Here is a 15,328-nt window from a genome sequence, read left to right on the forward strand (position 1 = left end):
GCCACTTTAGCGAGAAAGAGAACATTCTTGAGGAACTGGTGTTTCTGATACATTTTACTATAAAGCAGGATTTCAAAAGTGCCTATACTAAATTTCTAATTATATCGAAACCTGCCTCCGTATGCGAAAAATAAATTGCCTTGCAACCATGGGGGGATTCGAAACAACCTTTTTCAAGGGGCGTTTTTTTTTGGGATATTAAATTTGCTAGAGGATTCGTCAATAATGTATTGCAGGGGAGTGGAAAACTCTATCATTTATTTCACAGTTGCCACGACAAGCTTCGGAAGTAATTTTTTTTCTATTTTATCTTTCACCCAAAGTAGCGTAAGTTTGTTTTTATTGTAAGAAAATCAGCTTAAGTGAATGATTTTAATAATTTATCTACGAACTAAGTATTTTATAAATTAATGAAACTACCCTTAATGTGTACCAAAAAAATTGAAGGACCCTGTATTTAAATATTATTTACTTCTTTGCCACTGATATAAATTTTGAGATGATTCAGAATAATCAACAGACCCATGTCAGAATTTCACTGTGACTTTCCAATCACATTTTTACTTCGTGAGGAAAACCAAGCATAATATTTTTCTTTTCAGCCTTTCGTGTGCCCTTCCCACCAAGGTATATTATCTTTAAAAGCCTTTGAGCACAATTGTGCTTAAATGATGTAATTGTTTACTGTATTGATAATTGTAACGTTTTTTTAAAGATGAATCTAAAGTAAATTGAATGTTCTAAACAGATACGGAATACCGGGAATTCGCAAGAGAGTAAAAAATCACAACTCTGAAAGAAAACAAGGATCAGACTCAGTTAATGACAAATATTAAGCTCAATTGGCATCACCGATTAATTACCAATGGACACGAGTCAAGCACCGGCCTTCCTAAAGGTCAAGATCGCCATCAAATTCACCTTACAGCCTTACACCCATGGAGTGGTTCTGGGCTTGGCGAAATTCCGGTTAATGGGAAGGTATGCCGATGTGTGAGGGTTGAAAAACCGATTACTCTAAACTATTCAATTTTTATTGCTATTCTTTGCTAACCTGGCAACCCTGCAGTAAGTATGATTATAAAGGATTTAAATCCGTGAAAGGATCCACCCATCATAGGTCTGCAAAGAGAGGAATGAGAGTTTTTCAGAGGCATCGCAAGCATTTTTTTCAAAGAGGCCGCTTTGGAGTGGGTTAAAGTGCCAGTGCATTAATAAATAGACTGGCAGCCTTTCTTTATTCGGTAAAACGGTAATCTCAAGAAGTTTGGCTATTTTTGTCTCGAAGAAAAGTGACAGTGCGAGAAAAAAACAGACTCCTCTCTGTCCTCTTTTCCTTCTTTCTTCTGGTAGAGGATGATGAAATATAGAGACTAATCACTTAAAAAGTCAAAAGTACAATCAATTAGACGGATTCAACTAAAATCATCCTAACTACATCTAAGGGGCAGAGGCGGATCCAGCAATTTGGCAACACCGCATTTCCTCCATTTAAATCTATGCCAAATAATCGATTCTTGTCGGTGGGCCTGATCCCTCCAAGTATTGATACATTTCCATTGGTTGAAATGGAGAAAAAACAATGTTGTCAATTTGCTGGATCCGCCAATATTAAGGGGTTTGGAGGACAAAGCGCAAAAGTGCAGTTCTTGCTATTTCTTGAAATACGTGCTTGAAGTTGCAAAACTACATGAATCCTCATGGCGGAGAGAAAGTTCAAACTGACTTTTTGATGCTTAAAAATTGGAATTTAGGAGCGAATTTTTCACAGAACAATGCACTAAGACTAGTTTTACTTGAAATAATTGTATTAATATCTCAGTTTTTTTCAAAAACTGCATTTAAGCGCCTTGTCTTCCAAGCCCCTCGTCTAACATTTTATATGTTTAGTTTAATTAGCAGAAGATCAAGCAAAATTCTCACTAGGACCATAAAAGCTAATTTTCCTATTGAGAAAAAAGCAAAAAGAGCACCATCCTATAATTTTTTACCTTTTACATTGCGTTCATTGATATTAGACATTGTATTTTTTATATTCAGTCATATACTTAATAAGATCGTCTATATTCCACCTATAAACACTTGAAGGTCCCTTGAGTAATATACGAGGAAGTTTTGACGCATGTGCGAGTTTTAAAAGTGGAGATCAGTGGGATGGAAGAGCTTTCTAAGAGGAATAAACATAAAATAGACGCATCATCTTAAACATTTGGGGGATCCCCAGAATTTTTGAGTCCGATGACCAGAGGTACAAAACCTCTCAATCCTAGGTTACTAACCCCGAGTGTAAAAAGTGAAGAAATTGAGTTTGGTTGGAGTCGGTAGATCGCCAAGTTAGAAATCATTTTTAAGGCAAAATTTATATATTTCAAGAAACTCATCTTCCATCAGATGTTTCTTATGGAATTCGGCAGTAGTGCGGCGTACTTTGCGATGTGTAGATTGATTTGTCATTTAAGCGCATGGAAAAAGATTGATAAACGGGTGTTCACAACGAACACTGATAATCGATTCTTTACCGTATAGTTTCAAAGAGGAAATATCGATAATCGATCATTCACGCCTTGCCACTGGAATTCGGAAATGATTGGAGAGGGAAAACTGAAGACAGCCACGCCCTTCATAACTGTATCTCCATTCGATCTGAGTTCTCTCACGAATTGACAACGAATGTAAGGTATCTATGTCTGTGGGAATATTGACATATTTTAGAAATTACAAAGAGTACATGCTCTTCGAGTAAAAAATGTAATGTTGGTACCACAATGAAACGGGCAACCATCTTGGGTTTCAAACTTAGAGTAAAGTCCTAGCTTCATCGCATTCCCAAGTACCATTTTCTAACGGAAAAATCTCGACATTTTGAAATTAAGTTGCTATTTTTATACAATTTTTGGCGATAATTTCGCTATGATCATCAACATCCGAGCGAATATCCTCGATCTTGTCCAATTTTATAAATTCATAACGCTGCGATCGATAAAATCGAATTTTTATTCCAATTTATCACGATTTTTTTGTTTGATAATATCACAATAAATCAAGGTCGATAAAATCGCGATATATTTTCCGATCAAATCAAAACTTATCGCGATCACTGCTACTTGGGCTAACAGGTGCAGGAAGATTCGTACAATTATTATTTTTTTTTTTTTTTTTTGCACTCGTTATGTAAAATTTTGCAGCTTAAAATCATGCCTTGTCAACCAGCATGCAATAGCTGAAGACTGCAGATACCTTTGAATCATCATCGTTTTGACCATACACGGAGATAAAAACCTCGTTCGTGGGACCCAAAGTTTAGGTCATATGGATCTCTGAAGTTTTCAGATAGAGCATCTGAACACTTTAGGTCTAGCTGTCGAGGTTCAGATCGCACATCTGAAACTTCAGTTCTTACATCTGAAGTACTTCAGATGTGAGAACCGAAGTTTTTCGGATGTGAAAACCGAAGTACTTCAGATGTAAGGACTGAAGTTTCAGATGTGTGATCCGAACCTCGACAGCTAGACCTAAAGTGTTCAGATGCTCAATCCGAAAACTTCAGAGATCCATATGACCTAAACTTAGGGCCCCACGCACGAAGTTTTTTTCTCCATGTACACCTGTTCACGTTTGAAATGCTTGAAAATATATGTCTGTTGGTAACCATCAGTAATTCATTATTCATATACCGATCTAAAGTAATAACGATAATCAAATGGAGACGAAAACTAACGATTTTAGAGTGTGCTAACTCACTCATTATGTTTTAAGCATAATTTATCTTACTCAATGTATAACAAAATCACAAAATGGAACGCATAACGCTTAAGGTGCGAAGCGCTTCGGGGGTTGGACCGCTTCGCGGTCAGATGGCGTACCCCCTGATGATAATTATATCCAATGACAAATAAGAGAGAGATTCTTCACCTCTAAAATTCCGAACTTCTGGTTTTCACTAAAAACAATGTGAAGTAGGAGGCATCCTGGCACGCCCTTTCCGGTGAACAAACAACATCGCGAGGCGTTCGCTCAAGATGGTAAATGATAGTTAGTATTGAAATGTACTACTCGATTGCTGTCATCAGTTTCCTATAGATTCAATTATGTCAGGTTGGCTTATGAAACAGAGTGGGTTTTTTGCACACAAGAAATGCACTAATTGAGTTTATTTTTCTTGTAAAATCATGCGGAAATCACGTTCAGCCCATCAGGAATGTCTAAAATTCATTTGCAAAAAGCTCCTAGTCCCTACTGCGCTTTTTAAAATTGCGTTCTTTATCTATCAGCTCATAGGTTTGCCCGTTAGGCAGACCAAGCTTGGTTTTCACGCGAAAACCTTTTCTAAAAAAGCAAACAATCTAAATAACGAAAATGACGATCAAGATAAATAAACTATCTGAATAGATTCTAAACTTTTTCTCGTGTACGATTTCAATTGTTCTCATGCTTTTTGTTACTCCATATTTCTTTGTGATGATTTAAGAGATTTAATAATTTTGGCTTGGAAGATGAGTGACAGCTAGTGAGATTTGTTGCTTATTTAGATTAGGTTTTCTCGAAAATGCTGCAAACTCTGAGATATTAACGGGGTTTTTTAAGTTGATTTTTTGGAAATATAATTGTATTGATGATGTATTACCCTCTGATCTAGTTATTGGAAATGTATCGATTTATACTAAAATTTAAAAAACTAGGTGTAAAATAATTAAAAAAAATTAATAAAAAAAAAAATTAAAAATGTTTAACAAAAGCGTATTTCATCGTGGAAAAGTTTGGGGAATGAAACAAACTACTAAGGCACCCTGCACAATGATTAAACAATTTGCCATACATCGCTTAACTCTCATATCCTCACTTTTCTAGATGCACTAAAATTAAGTTCAAGTGAAAGCAAATATCTAGCGATTAAAATTTTGTCAAAACCCGCCCTTAACGGTATAATTGCATTGTAAGATTTTGCCTTGAAGGCATCGAATCAATTATAATGCTTTCTTTATGATAAATAGAGATCCTACTACATCTACTTTCAGAAAAAACGAGACAACGCTGAAGTTGGCACAACAGTCAGTTTTATTGTGAGAAAAAAAAGAAAACATTTAAAAACTATTTTCGGCTAGGGCTTTTGTTGGTCAACAAAAGGCCGGAATAGGAACTCAAGTAATGGAGATGAAGATCTAGCAGGGAAGAGAGGTTGCTGGTGAACAGGTGTATGAGATTTACTTCTTGATGTAGGCTCCGTGAGCGGCGTATGCTGGGGCAGCATAGGCGACAGGAGCGGCCAACTTAGCGGCGTAAGCTGGGGCAGCTACAGCGGGGGCGGCATAGGCAGCTGGGGCAGCTACGGCAGGGGCGGCGGCGTAGGCAGCTGGGGCAGCTACGGCAGGAGCGGCGGCGTAGGCAACTGGGGCAGCTACGGCAGGGGCGGCGGCGTAGGCAGCTGGGGCAGCTACGGCAGGGGCGGCGGCGTAAGCGACCTTAGCGACGGCTGGGGCAGCGGCGTAAGCAACTGGAGCAGCGGCAACTGGGGTGGGGATGTCGTGGACGGCGACCTTAGCGGGGGCTACGATGGGGGCGCCCTGGACTGGGTACTTCTCGTGGACGACGGGGGTTGGGCCCTGGACAACTGGGGTGCGGACCTCAACTTCTCCAACGTAGGGGCGGGGGACGGGCACGTCGTAGGGCACTTTCTGGACATGGACTTCGGGTTGGACACGGGTTTCCTGTGTAAAAAAAAGGAAAATTAGTTTTTGAACAAAAGGCTACACTGTCATCTAAAATGTGTGCTTTTCGCGAGGCAATATGCTATTTTTTAGGATTAAAATTCTCAATTCATAGGGGTGAATCAATTCGGGCTGAGTCCTTGATGGAACAAGTTCATTCACTGAAGGAACAAAAAAATTGAAAGTTAATGGTGGGACACAAGTTGAACTCGAATTTTTAGACGTTAAGAAGTTCCACACGTTTTTTTTATTATATTTTAGAAAATCTCAATTCGTTTTCTTGTCTATGAATTGCTCCTTGAGATTTGTCTTTTTCGACTTGAAAAAATAAGCTTTTAGAAATTTTTTCAATATTTTTTAGTGTTTGTCACATTTCATGCTAATTTGTGTTAATAATTCTGTAAGAGTTAAACTTCTTGAAATTTTTTTTTTCTCTTTCAATGCAGGTCAAATAAGTTAGGTCTCGGTGTATCTTACCTGGGGGATGATGGTCTGGACCTTGCGGCCAGCGGCGACGACTGGGCTCTGGGCGTACTGGAAGGGTGGGGTGGCGAGGAGTCCCAAGTTGGGCTTGATGATGCTCTGGCTGTATCCGGTCACTTGGGGAACATCGGCGATGTGGACGGTCTTCTGGATTTCAGTTCCGACTTGTTGGTTGGCGGTGTAGGTGACAGCGGGTTTGATGTGGGTGGCAACTGGGGCTTGAGCGATGGTTACTGCTGGTGCGGCGTATTTGACAGCGGGCGCGACGGCTACGGCGGGGGCGGCGTAGGCAGCTGGGGCGGCGATGGCAGCGGGGGCGGCGATGGCAGCGGGGGCGGCGTAGGCAGCTGGGGCAGCGATGGCAGCGGGGGCGGCGTAGGCAGCTGGGGCAGCGATGGCAGCGGGGGCGGCGTACTTGACTGCTGGGGCTACAGCTACAGCTGGGGCGGCGATGGCAGCGTGGGGCGGCGTATGCAGCGGGGGCGGCGTATGCAGCGGGGGCGGCGTATTTAACAGCGGCAACTGCAGGAGCAATTGGGGCTGGTGCAGCGAAAGCAGCTGGGGCAGCGTAAGCAGCAGGGGCAGCGATGGCAGCTGGGGCAGCGTAGCCGTAAGCGCCGGCGGCGTAAGTGCCGGCAGGGTAGACACCACCAGCAGAAGCTAGGGCTACGGCACAAGCGAACACAACCTGCAATAACAGAGTATTTGGTCAAATTTTGGGACTCAAATTTTCAACTGTATCGAGACAAGAGGAGTATGATAATTTTAGTTCGATATCAAAGTATAGTCCAAGAGGATTTAGAGATCAGACATTTATATGCCGAACAATTTGAAAGATTGCATTTTTGAAATATAACACATTTATTATCAATTTATTGTTTTTTTTTTTATTATTGTTACTTTTTAAAATGCCCTTAGGCCTATAAAACAATTTTGCCGGGGAGGGTGTATAGGATAATGTAAGAGAAATGGTCAAATAGGCGTTTATACATCTCCTTTCCGCAGCCACAAACAAGATATTTCTTGAACGATTGGGTTCCGTAGTGAGGAATCAAGAAAATCTAGTTTTTTTAAGAGTCTTTGAAAAAACGACAATTTCAGAACGATTTTCGCACACAGGTAAAGAATGGAATCTTTTCAATGTTAGGACATTTTTAGCAGCAAGAGTCAACCGATAACAATCTAAACTAAAGGAAGATTTAAAGAATGAAGGATCAAGATATGAGTATTATAGTGACACATTCTGTCACCTTCAAATGAGGCACAAAAACTTGACTAGTCCACTTCGGGGGTAATGACGTATTGAAAAAGTAAGAAAGTTCTCGGGGAAAGAATTAAATACTTGTCCACGGTACAAGAGAGGCGATCTTATTTCAGTGCATTAATCCGGCTTTTATTTAATCCTAAAAACGCAAATTAAGGATGAGTAGAAAAAGAGAGCCAACACAAAACATTTAAGTTTGAGTTAGGGGGGGGGGAGGACAATTTGATTATTTTAAATATTTTTTTAAATTGTGTATTTATGTGCGATTGTCACCGATATTATAAAAGCTGAAACTTTTTAAATATAAAACAGCTCATGCGATGCAATTTGAAATATCTCGGAATTTTTCAATGAAATTTTTTTTATGAAATGAAAGGGCATTACGAAAAAATTTAAGGCACCACTCAATGAAAATCTAAGCGCAGGCATTTCATGGAAACTTGCATTTAGACTATAAGTGTAAGAGCAGCTCTCGGTCAGTCACTTCAGATTTTAAACAATCTTAAAGCATTCTAAAGAAAAGGAAGATTTCAAACTGAATTTTAAAATTTATGACTCACTTATAAACTAAATACCTTGCTCCAGATTTTGTAGGTGTGAATTTTGAGATTATATAAAAACACTTTTAACGAAACATTAAGACAGGACCAATGTTTTTAATTTTAAGTCTCCTTTTGTCAATAACACTTTACAAGAATCGATGCATTCATAAAAATGGTTTACAGACTCGAATTCATATCAAGGTAACCCCAAAACAAATCTTTCCCCTACTTTCATGGTTGTACCTAACCTTGAAATGTAATATCAACCCCCAAAAACTGAAAACTGGAAGATCAAAAAATAGAGTTTTTTTATGACCCGAATTTGTTATAAGTGCGATATTCCTCAAAGTGAAAACAAATGCTTCTTAAAATTTTCAATAAATGATGAAATAAAATGATATCAATCAACTCATGTGGGCATACGTGCAGTGCAGTCATGGAGCTGTCAAAAAACCGACACACAATTATCCGGAGCCCCAAAGTAGCAGTGTATATTTTTTACACCCGGTAAAGCACAGTGAATATCAATTGAACTGCATTTTGCAATTTGAAACTACAAATTTTGACTCATCTAGAAAAACACTTATGTGCATAGGGAAACTAATGCCACATACGTTGTTTTTAAACCGGGCTTGAAATTATAGTTCCAAATTGCAAAATGTAGTCCAAATTTAGGCAGGCGTGATGGTACGAATTCGAAAAAATTTCAATGTTGCCACTAATTAATTAACCACTTCATCAAAACAAGGGGACTCGCGACCGATTCATCCAACCCGTCCACGCATACAATTTTTTATCGCTAAATTTGACAACAGGTGCCGCACTTGAACAACTCTACAAAACAAGGGAATGGAATAAAAACTTACCAATTTAAACATTTTGCCGAGTCGTCGCGCTAATGTTTAACTAAGTGAGCTAACTGTACAAGTGTGCTGTTCCTCGGGTGGTGGGATTGTTTTATACTGAAAAGCTCCCGGCTCCCTGCGGGGTGTGGTCCGGCAGAAGCCGGCGACCTTCGGCTCCCGGCTCGGAGGGCAATTTCTTCGCCAGGAAAATTTTCGCCGTTTTCTCGACCGCGGAGAAAGCCGAGCGTCGGCCGCACCGGACCGGACACCCTCATCGGATCGCTCTAGAACATTTTTTTCGACGGTCCTAACTTTGATTTCACACCCAGTGCTGCCGTGATAGGGAAGTGCAGAAATGAATCAGTGAGAACGAAAACGCACCAACTCGGTAACCTGAAAATGTTCAATTTTCATTAAAGACAGTCAATTTGTCACCTTCCAGGCAAAGTATCACAAGCGCCATGCGACGTTTAAAAATTTCCGCCGCCATTTTATTTTTTTACAGAGAAATTGTTCAACAAAGCTGTCCGAAAATTTCACTGAATTTTCTTTGTGCTGCCGATAAAATTTAGTGAAATTTCCAAACAGATTCAACCAACAATTTCTCGGTAAAGAAATAAAATGGCGGCGGAAATTTTTAAACGTCGCATGGCGCTTGTGATACTTTGCCTGGAAGGTGACGAATTTATAAAGATCATTGAAGTTAGCGCATTTGTTCCAACTTTCATCTGTAAAGTATCCTTGAGTACTTGTCTTTCGGCACTAAAAATCTTTTTCTCAGACTAACATCTTCACCTTCTGTGCAGTTTTGTGCCTGTCTTGATTATTTTCAGTTTTTCGAGTTGGTGTGTTTTCGTTCTCACTGATTCAAATGAAGTTTTGAGAGGATGGGCTCAGTAGCGTCTGGGCGGGAAATTTTATTGAGATAAGCCTCCGTTCTTTGTCGAACAGAGAATTTTCAGATGTCTGAAATTTTATGAATTTCATGTTTAAGTGGAAACTACTGAGTGAACTGAACTCGGGGATACCCTTGGTTCATGAACTGAACAATTATTAGAGAAGATATGACAAAATTATTGAATCTGCTGGAATACGTGTGTTTAAATAGGAAATGCCGCCAGATGACGTCACTAGGCGGTGCATTTTATCAATTTTAAATCTATGTTTATACCATTTCGCATGTCAGAGAAAAATTATAAAAAATACCGTGAAATCAGCTCTTCGAGCACTTTCCAATGAAGCAATGTGCATGCAAATTCTCCATAACATCAACATCCGAAAAATTCACAGATTTCGTTTGGATAATTGAAAATCGACGAATTTTATTTCAAATTTCATTTTTTCTCATATGTCTCGTTTTTATACAAATCAGATAATTGTTGATGTGTTGTCTGTTTCGGTGATTTCATCCTTAATGCGGAACCCGTGGAAATCTCTGTGAAATCAATAACAATGTCCAATACGCTGTAAAAAAAAAAGTAACCGACATTATTTCAAAAACTGCACTCAAGCGCCTTGTCCTCCAAGCCCCTGAATTGTTTTACACATTTTACGACCATTCTCACGATCAATTTTTACTAGAGTCATAATTTCTTACTGGAGCAAATTTCTGCCTTCAGATTAGCCTCCAGCGAGTTATCCTTGATTTTCTATTTTTATAACCCCGCGTTAAAGTCTCTTCACAATATTACTGCACCAAGATGTTTTGAAATTCCTGCTATTTTCATACATTGAGGAATAGCTGATAACCATACAGAACATCCCCTGATATTTTTACGGTATAATATTCAATAGATAGGGCAAAATTCCTAGAGACTTTAAGGAGTAGGCAACAGTAGTTTTTTCTCTCCATCATAGAAAAAAAACTGCAAAAAGAAATTTTCGCTAACTGAGCGAGAGTTGCAAACTAACAATGAGATAAAATTCCTGTTATTCCAACCCATCAAATACATGTAAGATTTTCATTTTATGTTAGGTTAATTAAGGTTATTTTATTAAGAAATTTTGACTACAGTTTGTTGTCAAAAGAAAACATTTCCTCTAAGTGCATTGTGGCATTGAGAAAAGTATTGCAAGTTTTTTAAACTTTTAAATATTTATGCGGTCTAAACATAAAAAACCCTTCCTTTGAATTTTATCAATTTTGTTGACCTGGACATGCTGTTGTAAAATTTAGCTGCAAATTGGTTAGTTCGAAAACTGTGTAGCCATTGTAGCATAATGAAATAAATTTAGAAGTGACTGTAAAATCAAAAGCAAATTAATGAAGCTGAAATGCAGAAAAAATATCTCAGTTTGTGACTTTCGAGAAAATATTTTAGCAAAATTCATTTCAAATTTTGAAGGCTTGGCGCTGGCGTCCATATCATAAACATCGTCATTTTTCATAGCATTCAACACAGTCACTCATTGAAAAAGTTCATTTTCCAAACCTAATCAATTGATCGGATTCGGTTGATCCAAGGTAACAGATTTGACGCTGAAAGTAAGTAATGAAATGCAGCTGTCTGAGATAGCGGTATCGTTGAACTCGAAACCTTGAGGTTCATGATCAAGAGCAATGACCCGATGGCCACAGTAGAACCGTTGCAATAAGTTGAACTGTTCTATTTCAACTTTTATATTTCACTTTACTGCACCGCACCGTTGTCCAGTATGTCAATTCATGACAATTCATTACTTGTTTTTTTTTTTTTTACGGTAGATCCGCCGCGTTTTGGGGATTGACGCACCGAAAATTGTTTTAAGGTTGTAAAGATATGGTCTATCTGTGAGCTTTTCACGATATTGGGTCAAAGAATTGATCTAATGTCCAGATCGGTTTACTTTTTCTTTTTTTTTTCAACTTCTTTCCAATTGAGTACTGAGCTAGCATTGATGTGCACATTCAATGTTGACATTCTTGCTTTCATAAAGGTATATAGCAATTTCTAGACTTTTTCAAATTATGTAGACTAGAATTTTTTGAAAAAATGAAGTAGAACATTTCTTATATTTGTAAGTAGGCTGCAATTAGGGACTACAATTTCGACTCAGTTTAGAAACAACTTAAGCACTATTAGTTTCCCTATGCACATAAGTGTTTTTAAAGATGTAAAAGAAATTGTAGGTCCTAATCGCAAAATGTAGCCCAATTGATCCTAGGTGAGCCAGCCCTGTCTCACCTAGAATCTATACATTCAATGGATTTAAAGGGCATTTTAAAAATGTTGCCAACTAGCAAGTTTGCAAGTTTTGCCAACTTGCTGGAATCGCCACCGACCACTAGATAGGGTGCAAAATTAAACACCTTAGTATATTTTTTCTCATCGAAGTTTCCTGTGTGAAATTTTACGTTACCCGCTTTAAAAATTTCCCCATTTTACATCCAAGTGCGAAAAAAGCGTTTCCCACTTTAATGAAAATGTTCTCTCACATTTCTTTGGGCTTTTTTTTTTTTGGAGAGACTATCTTGATTATGTCAAGCACAGATTATATTTTTTGCACTGTACATCGTTTAAATCGGTTGAAATCGAATGCAAATGTAAATCGTGGAAAGGCTGTGCTACTAGGAAGTATTTCTTTAAGTTCAGTAACTTTCAGGCTTAAGCGCAAAAAAGCCACTACTCCACCTACTTAGTTTATGTGTGTTACGTTGAACCAACGTCAGAGAGATTGTTTGGCCAGGAGCCCGTGATTCACTAATTGACTCTCAGAAAAAGAGGTGCAATTTGATGAACTGAGCTAATGATACTCATGTCTTGCCGCGTAATACAGCAGGGACTCAATAATCTGTGCCGATTTTTGCCGGTGAAGTTATGTGGGGTTATAAATTGTGATTGAGCAGAATTTATGAGATAGGAAGCAAAATTCACAGCATTTAGCAATAAGGAACTGCTGTTGCAAGCTCGTTTTAGAAACAAAGTACGTGCAGCATGTTTCTTTTTGCATTCAGGTTCTTCTATGAATGCACTGGAAAAAAAAAACACATTGGATCTAGAGTCCAGACTCTTGAAAACATTGACAAGAAAAAATATTCTTGATTCAATCAGATTTTTGCTTAAATCAAAAGGAAATCCGCTCAAATTAAGAGGATTGGTTCTTGATTTAAGCAAAAATCCGATTGAATCAAGAGTATTTTTTCTTGCCAATGTTTTTAGAGTCTGGGCTCTCGATCCAATGTGTTTTTTTTCCAGTGTGAGCCAGAAATAGTAGCTCCTGATTCCTGGTTCCTCCCACGAAAGAGAGTAACTACTTTTCACAGTTGCCACATTCCCATTGCAAATTGCATATTAACCAGGCGAATCTCAAGCGTTTCTGACTGAAGCTTTCACTGATTTTCCCTCTTTCGTGTGAAAATTAGGCAAATTAGCATCAAAAGGCACTTTTAGTGTCTTACGAATCAATTTGTTTGGAAAAAGAGGTTTCCTAAAGGCTAATAGATTGTTTACATTAAGTAGTAATATTTTGCTCAATACGGAGAACTCAAACAAATCAAGGGAAAAAAAATTGCGTCCATGGTTCCATTATATGCATTGCTGAACAGTTTTTAAATGGCTGAAGTGACAAAACTGCGTATTGCGCTTTTTAAAAATCCTTGGTTATCTTTTACTTTTTAACAGGAAAACAACCGAGATATATCTTTAAAATTTGCTGGGAATATTAATAAAACGAGTAATTAAAATTAAGTGAAAAAAGGTTATAGAAAATATCTAGAGAATATGCTGATTAGTATACCTATCTCATTAAAAAAATAAAACAAGAGCAGATTAAAATTACACATTTATTACTATTTGAAATGGTGTTGTCGCAAATTTATACTTGACGCTCAGAGAATCGAAAAAATGGGTGCACTCGAATCTGACTCGAATCAAAATTTTAAATCACATAATTGGAGTTTTCATGGGTTTTTCCTTAAAACTGCTAATTCGGAAATAGGTATTGTCAAATGACTCAGTTGTTTTCAAAAGAAAACAAATCCATTTTTGCATGAGCCTTAGCTTGCAAAAAAGGGCATGCTAACTAGGACTCATCGAGAAATGGATCTGCTCTTTTTTGAAAACAACTTATTCAAATATCCTGAACTCTTTTTCAATGAATCTATTTGCAATAAAAAATAAGAATTTGAGGCGGCGACCCCATCTATAAGTCCTAACAAATACTCCTCCAGTATTCGATGAGTTATACACGTATATCTCTGGAGTGTCCGCCCAAACTATTTTAAGCCCATCTGATACACTGTAGGAACGCTGAGTTGCAAAGTCGTTAATCTTCATTTTCCATTGTCTCGCCAAAAATGGCTCTCATGTTCGTTCGATAAGGCGGAAAAGTCACCTCAGTTTCTTGACATAAGGGCGTAACTACACTCTGCAATGAACCCTGTCTTCCATACAATTCAATGCTTTTCCGGGCTCATCTCAATGTGTAGTTACGCCCTTATGTCGGCCAAGCGATGAATTGAGCCAGCTTGAGTGCGTGGCGGGGACTTGAGGGAGGAGTCTCTTATACTCAGCTTGAAGTTACGTAAAAATCTACTCTCTGTGCTGATCTCTCTAATATTTTCAAGAGCACAGATTTTTTTCCATAAAAATGCAGAAGTCAATCCGGCACCCTAAAATAAGACAGCAAAGAACTATATCCTTATAGAATAAGCTACATCAACAATATTTTGAACATGCAAGTACAAAACGCAGACCTAATCCCTAACCATGCTCCTTTTATTTATGCAAATATTTTAACTTCGAGAAAAAAGAGAAAGTGAAAAATACTATACAATTTTCATTGTCTCTAATGGACCATACGACAAGGTAAGAACAAGACTATTAAAACGTATGTTTTCTCATCAAACTAGCCATTACAACGTTTCGTAACGTAAGTAAAGATCATACCAGCCCTTTGAACGCAACGAACTAAAAATCCCTCCGACAATAAATCATACAGTAAAAATAATTCTGTCAAATTAGGGTTGTTAAAACTATTTTAACCTGGATGAAACACAGTTTTTCCGTCGAGGAAATTGCATAAATATTTCTGTGTGAGTTTTAAGAGTCATTGAAACAGAGGAATTTTAATCGTGTAACAATCTTGCATTCCGATGCTGAGGATACCTTCCTCGGTCTCCAGGAGTGTTTGTTATTTTTACGTTGGAGTTAAAAGAATGGTGCCCAATGTAACAAGCAAAGAGAGTGTCATTTTCAGCCACTCATTATGCCAGATCTATGAATTCTTTTACCCAGGGCCGGCTTTAGGATTTTTGGGCTCAGAGGCGCAGTCTGGGGTGCCGGGCCCCCCCAAAGGGTACTTCCTCCGAAAAATGGCCTTAGCCTTAAAAAAATCATATTTCATGTAAGAATTCACCCTTTATACAGTGATTTTGCGAGCACGAGTGTCTAAATAAGCAATCCAGAAAAGTTTTTTAAAAGAAAGTTTCAGTTCGGATAATTTATGGCACATTAAATACCATGCATAAGTTTGCTTGTTCGCGCGGTCAAAGTCAGTACCTACAATTTA

General features: G+C 38.2%; 1 protein-coding gene across 1 annotated transcript; it reads right to left on the bottom strand.

Moving 5' to 3' along the window:
• Positions 1-5,032: 5,032 nt before the first annotated feature.
• LOC109030492 (uncharacterized) lies at positions 5,033-9,114 on the bottom strand. Its single transcript, XM_072295986.1, has 3 exons — positions 8,920-9,114; positions 6,183-6,848; positions 5,033-5,705 (listed from the first exon to the last, which is right to left on the bottom strand). Exons 1-3 carry the CDS (start codon positions 9,112-9,114, stop codon positions 5,202-5,204), a joined length of 1,365 nt encoding a protein of 454 aa, XP_072152087.1. The 3' UTR covers positions 5,033-5,201.
• Positions 9,115-15,328: the final 6,214 nt, after the last annotated feature.

The sequence above is a fragment of the Bemisia tabaci genome, chromosome 2 (genome assembly GCF_918797505.1).
Source record: "Bemisia tabaci chromosome 2, PGI_BMITA_v3".
In the NCBI taxonomy this organism is placed as follows: domain Eukaryota; kingdom Metazoa; phylum Arthropoda; class Insecta; order Hemiptera; family Aleyrodidae; genus Bemisia; species Bemisia tabaci.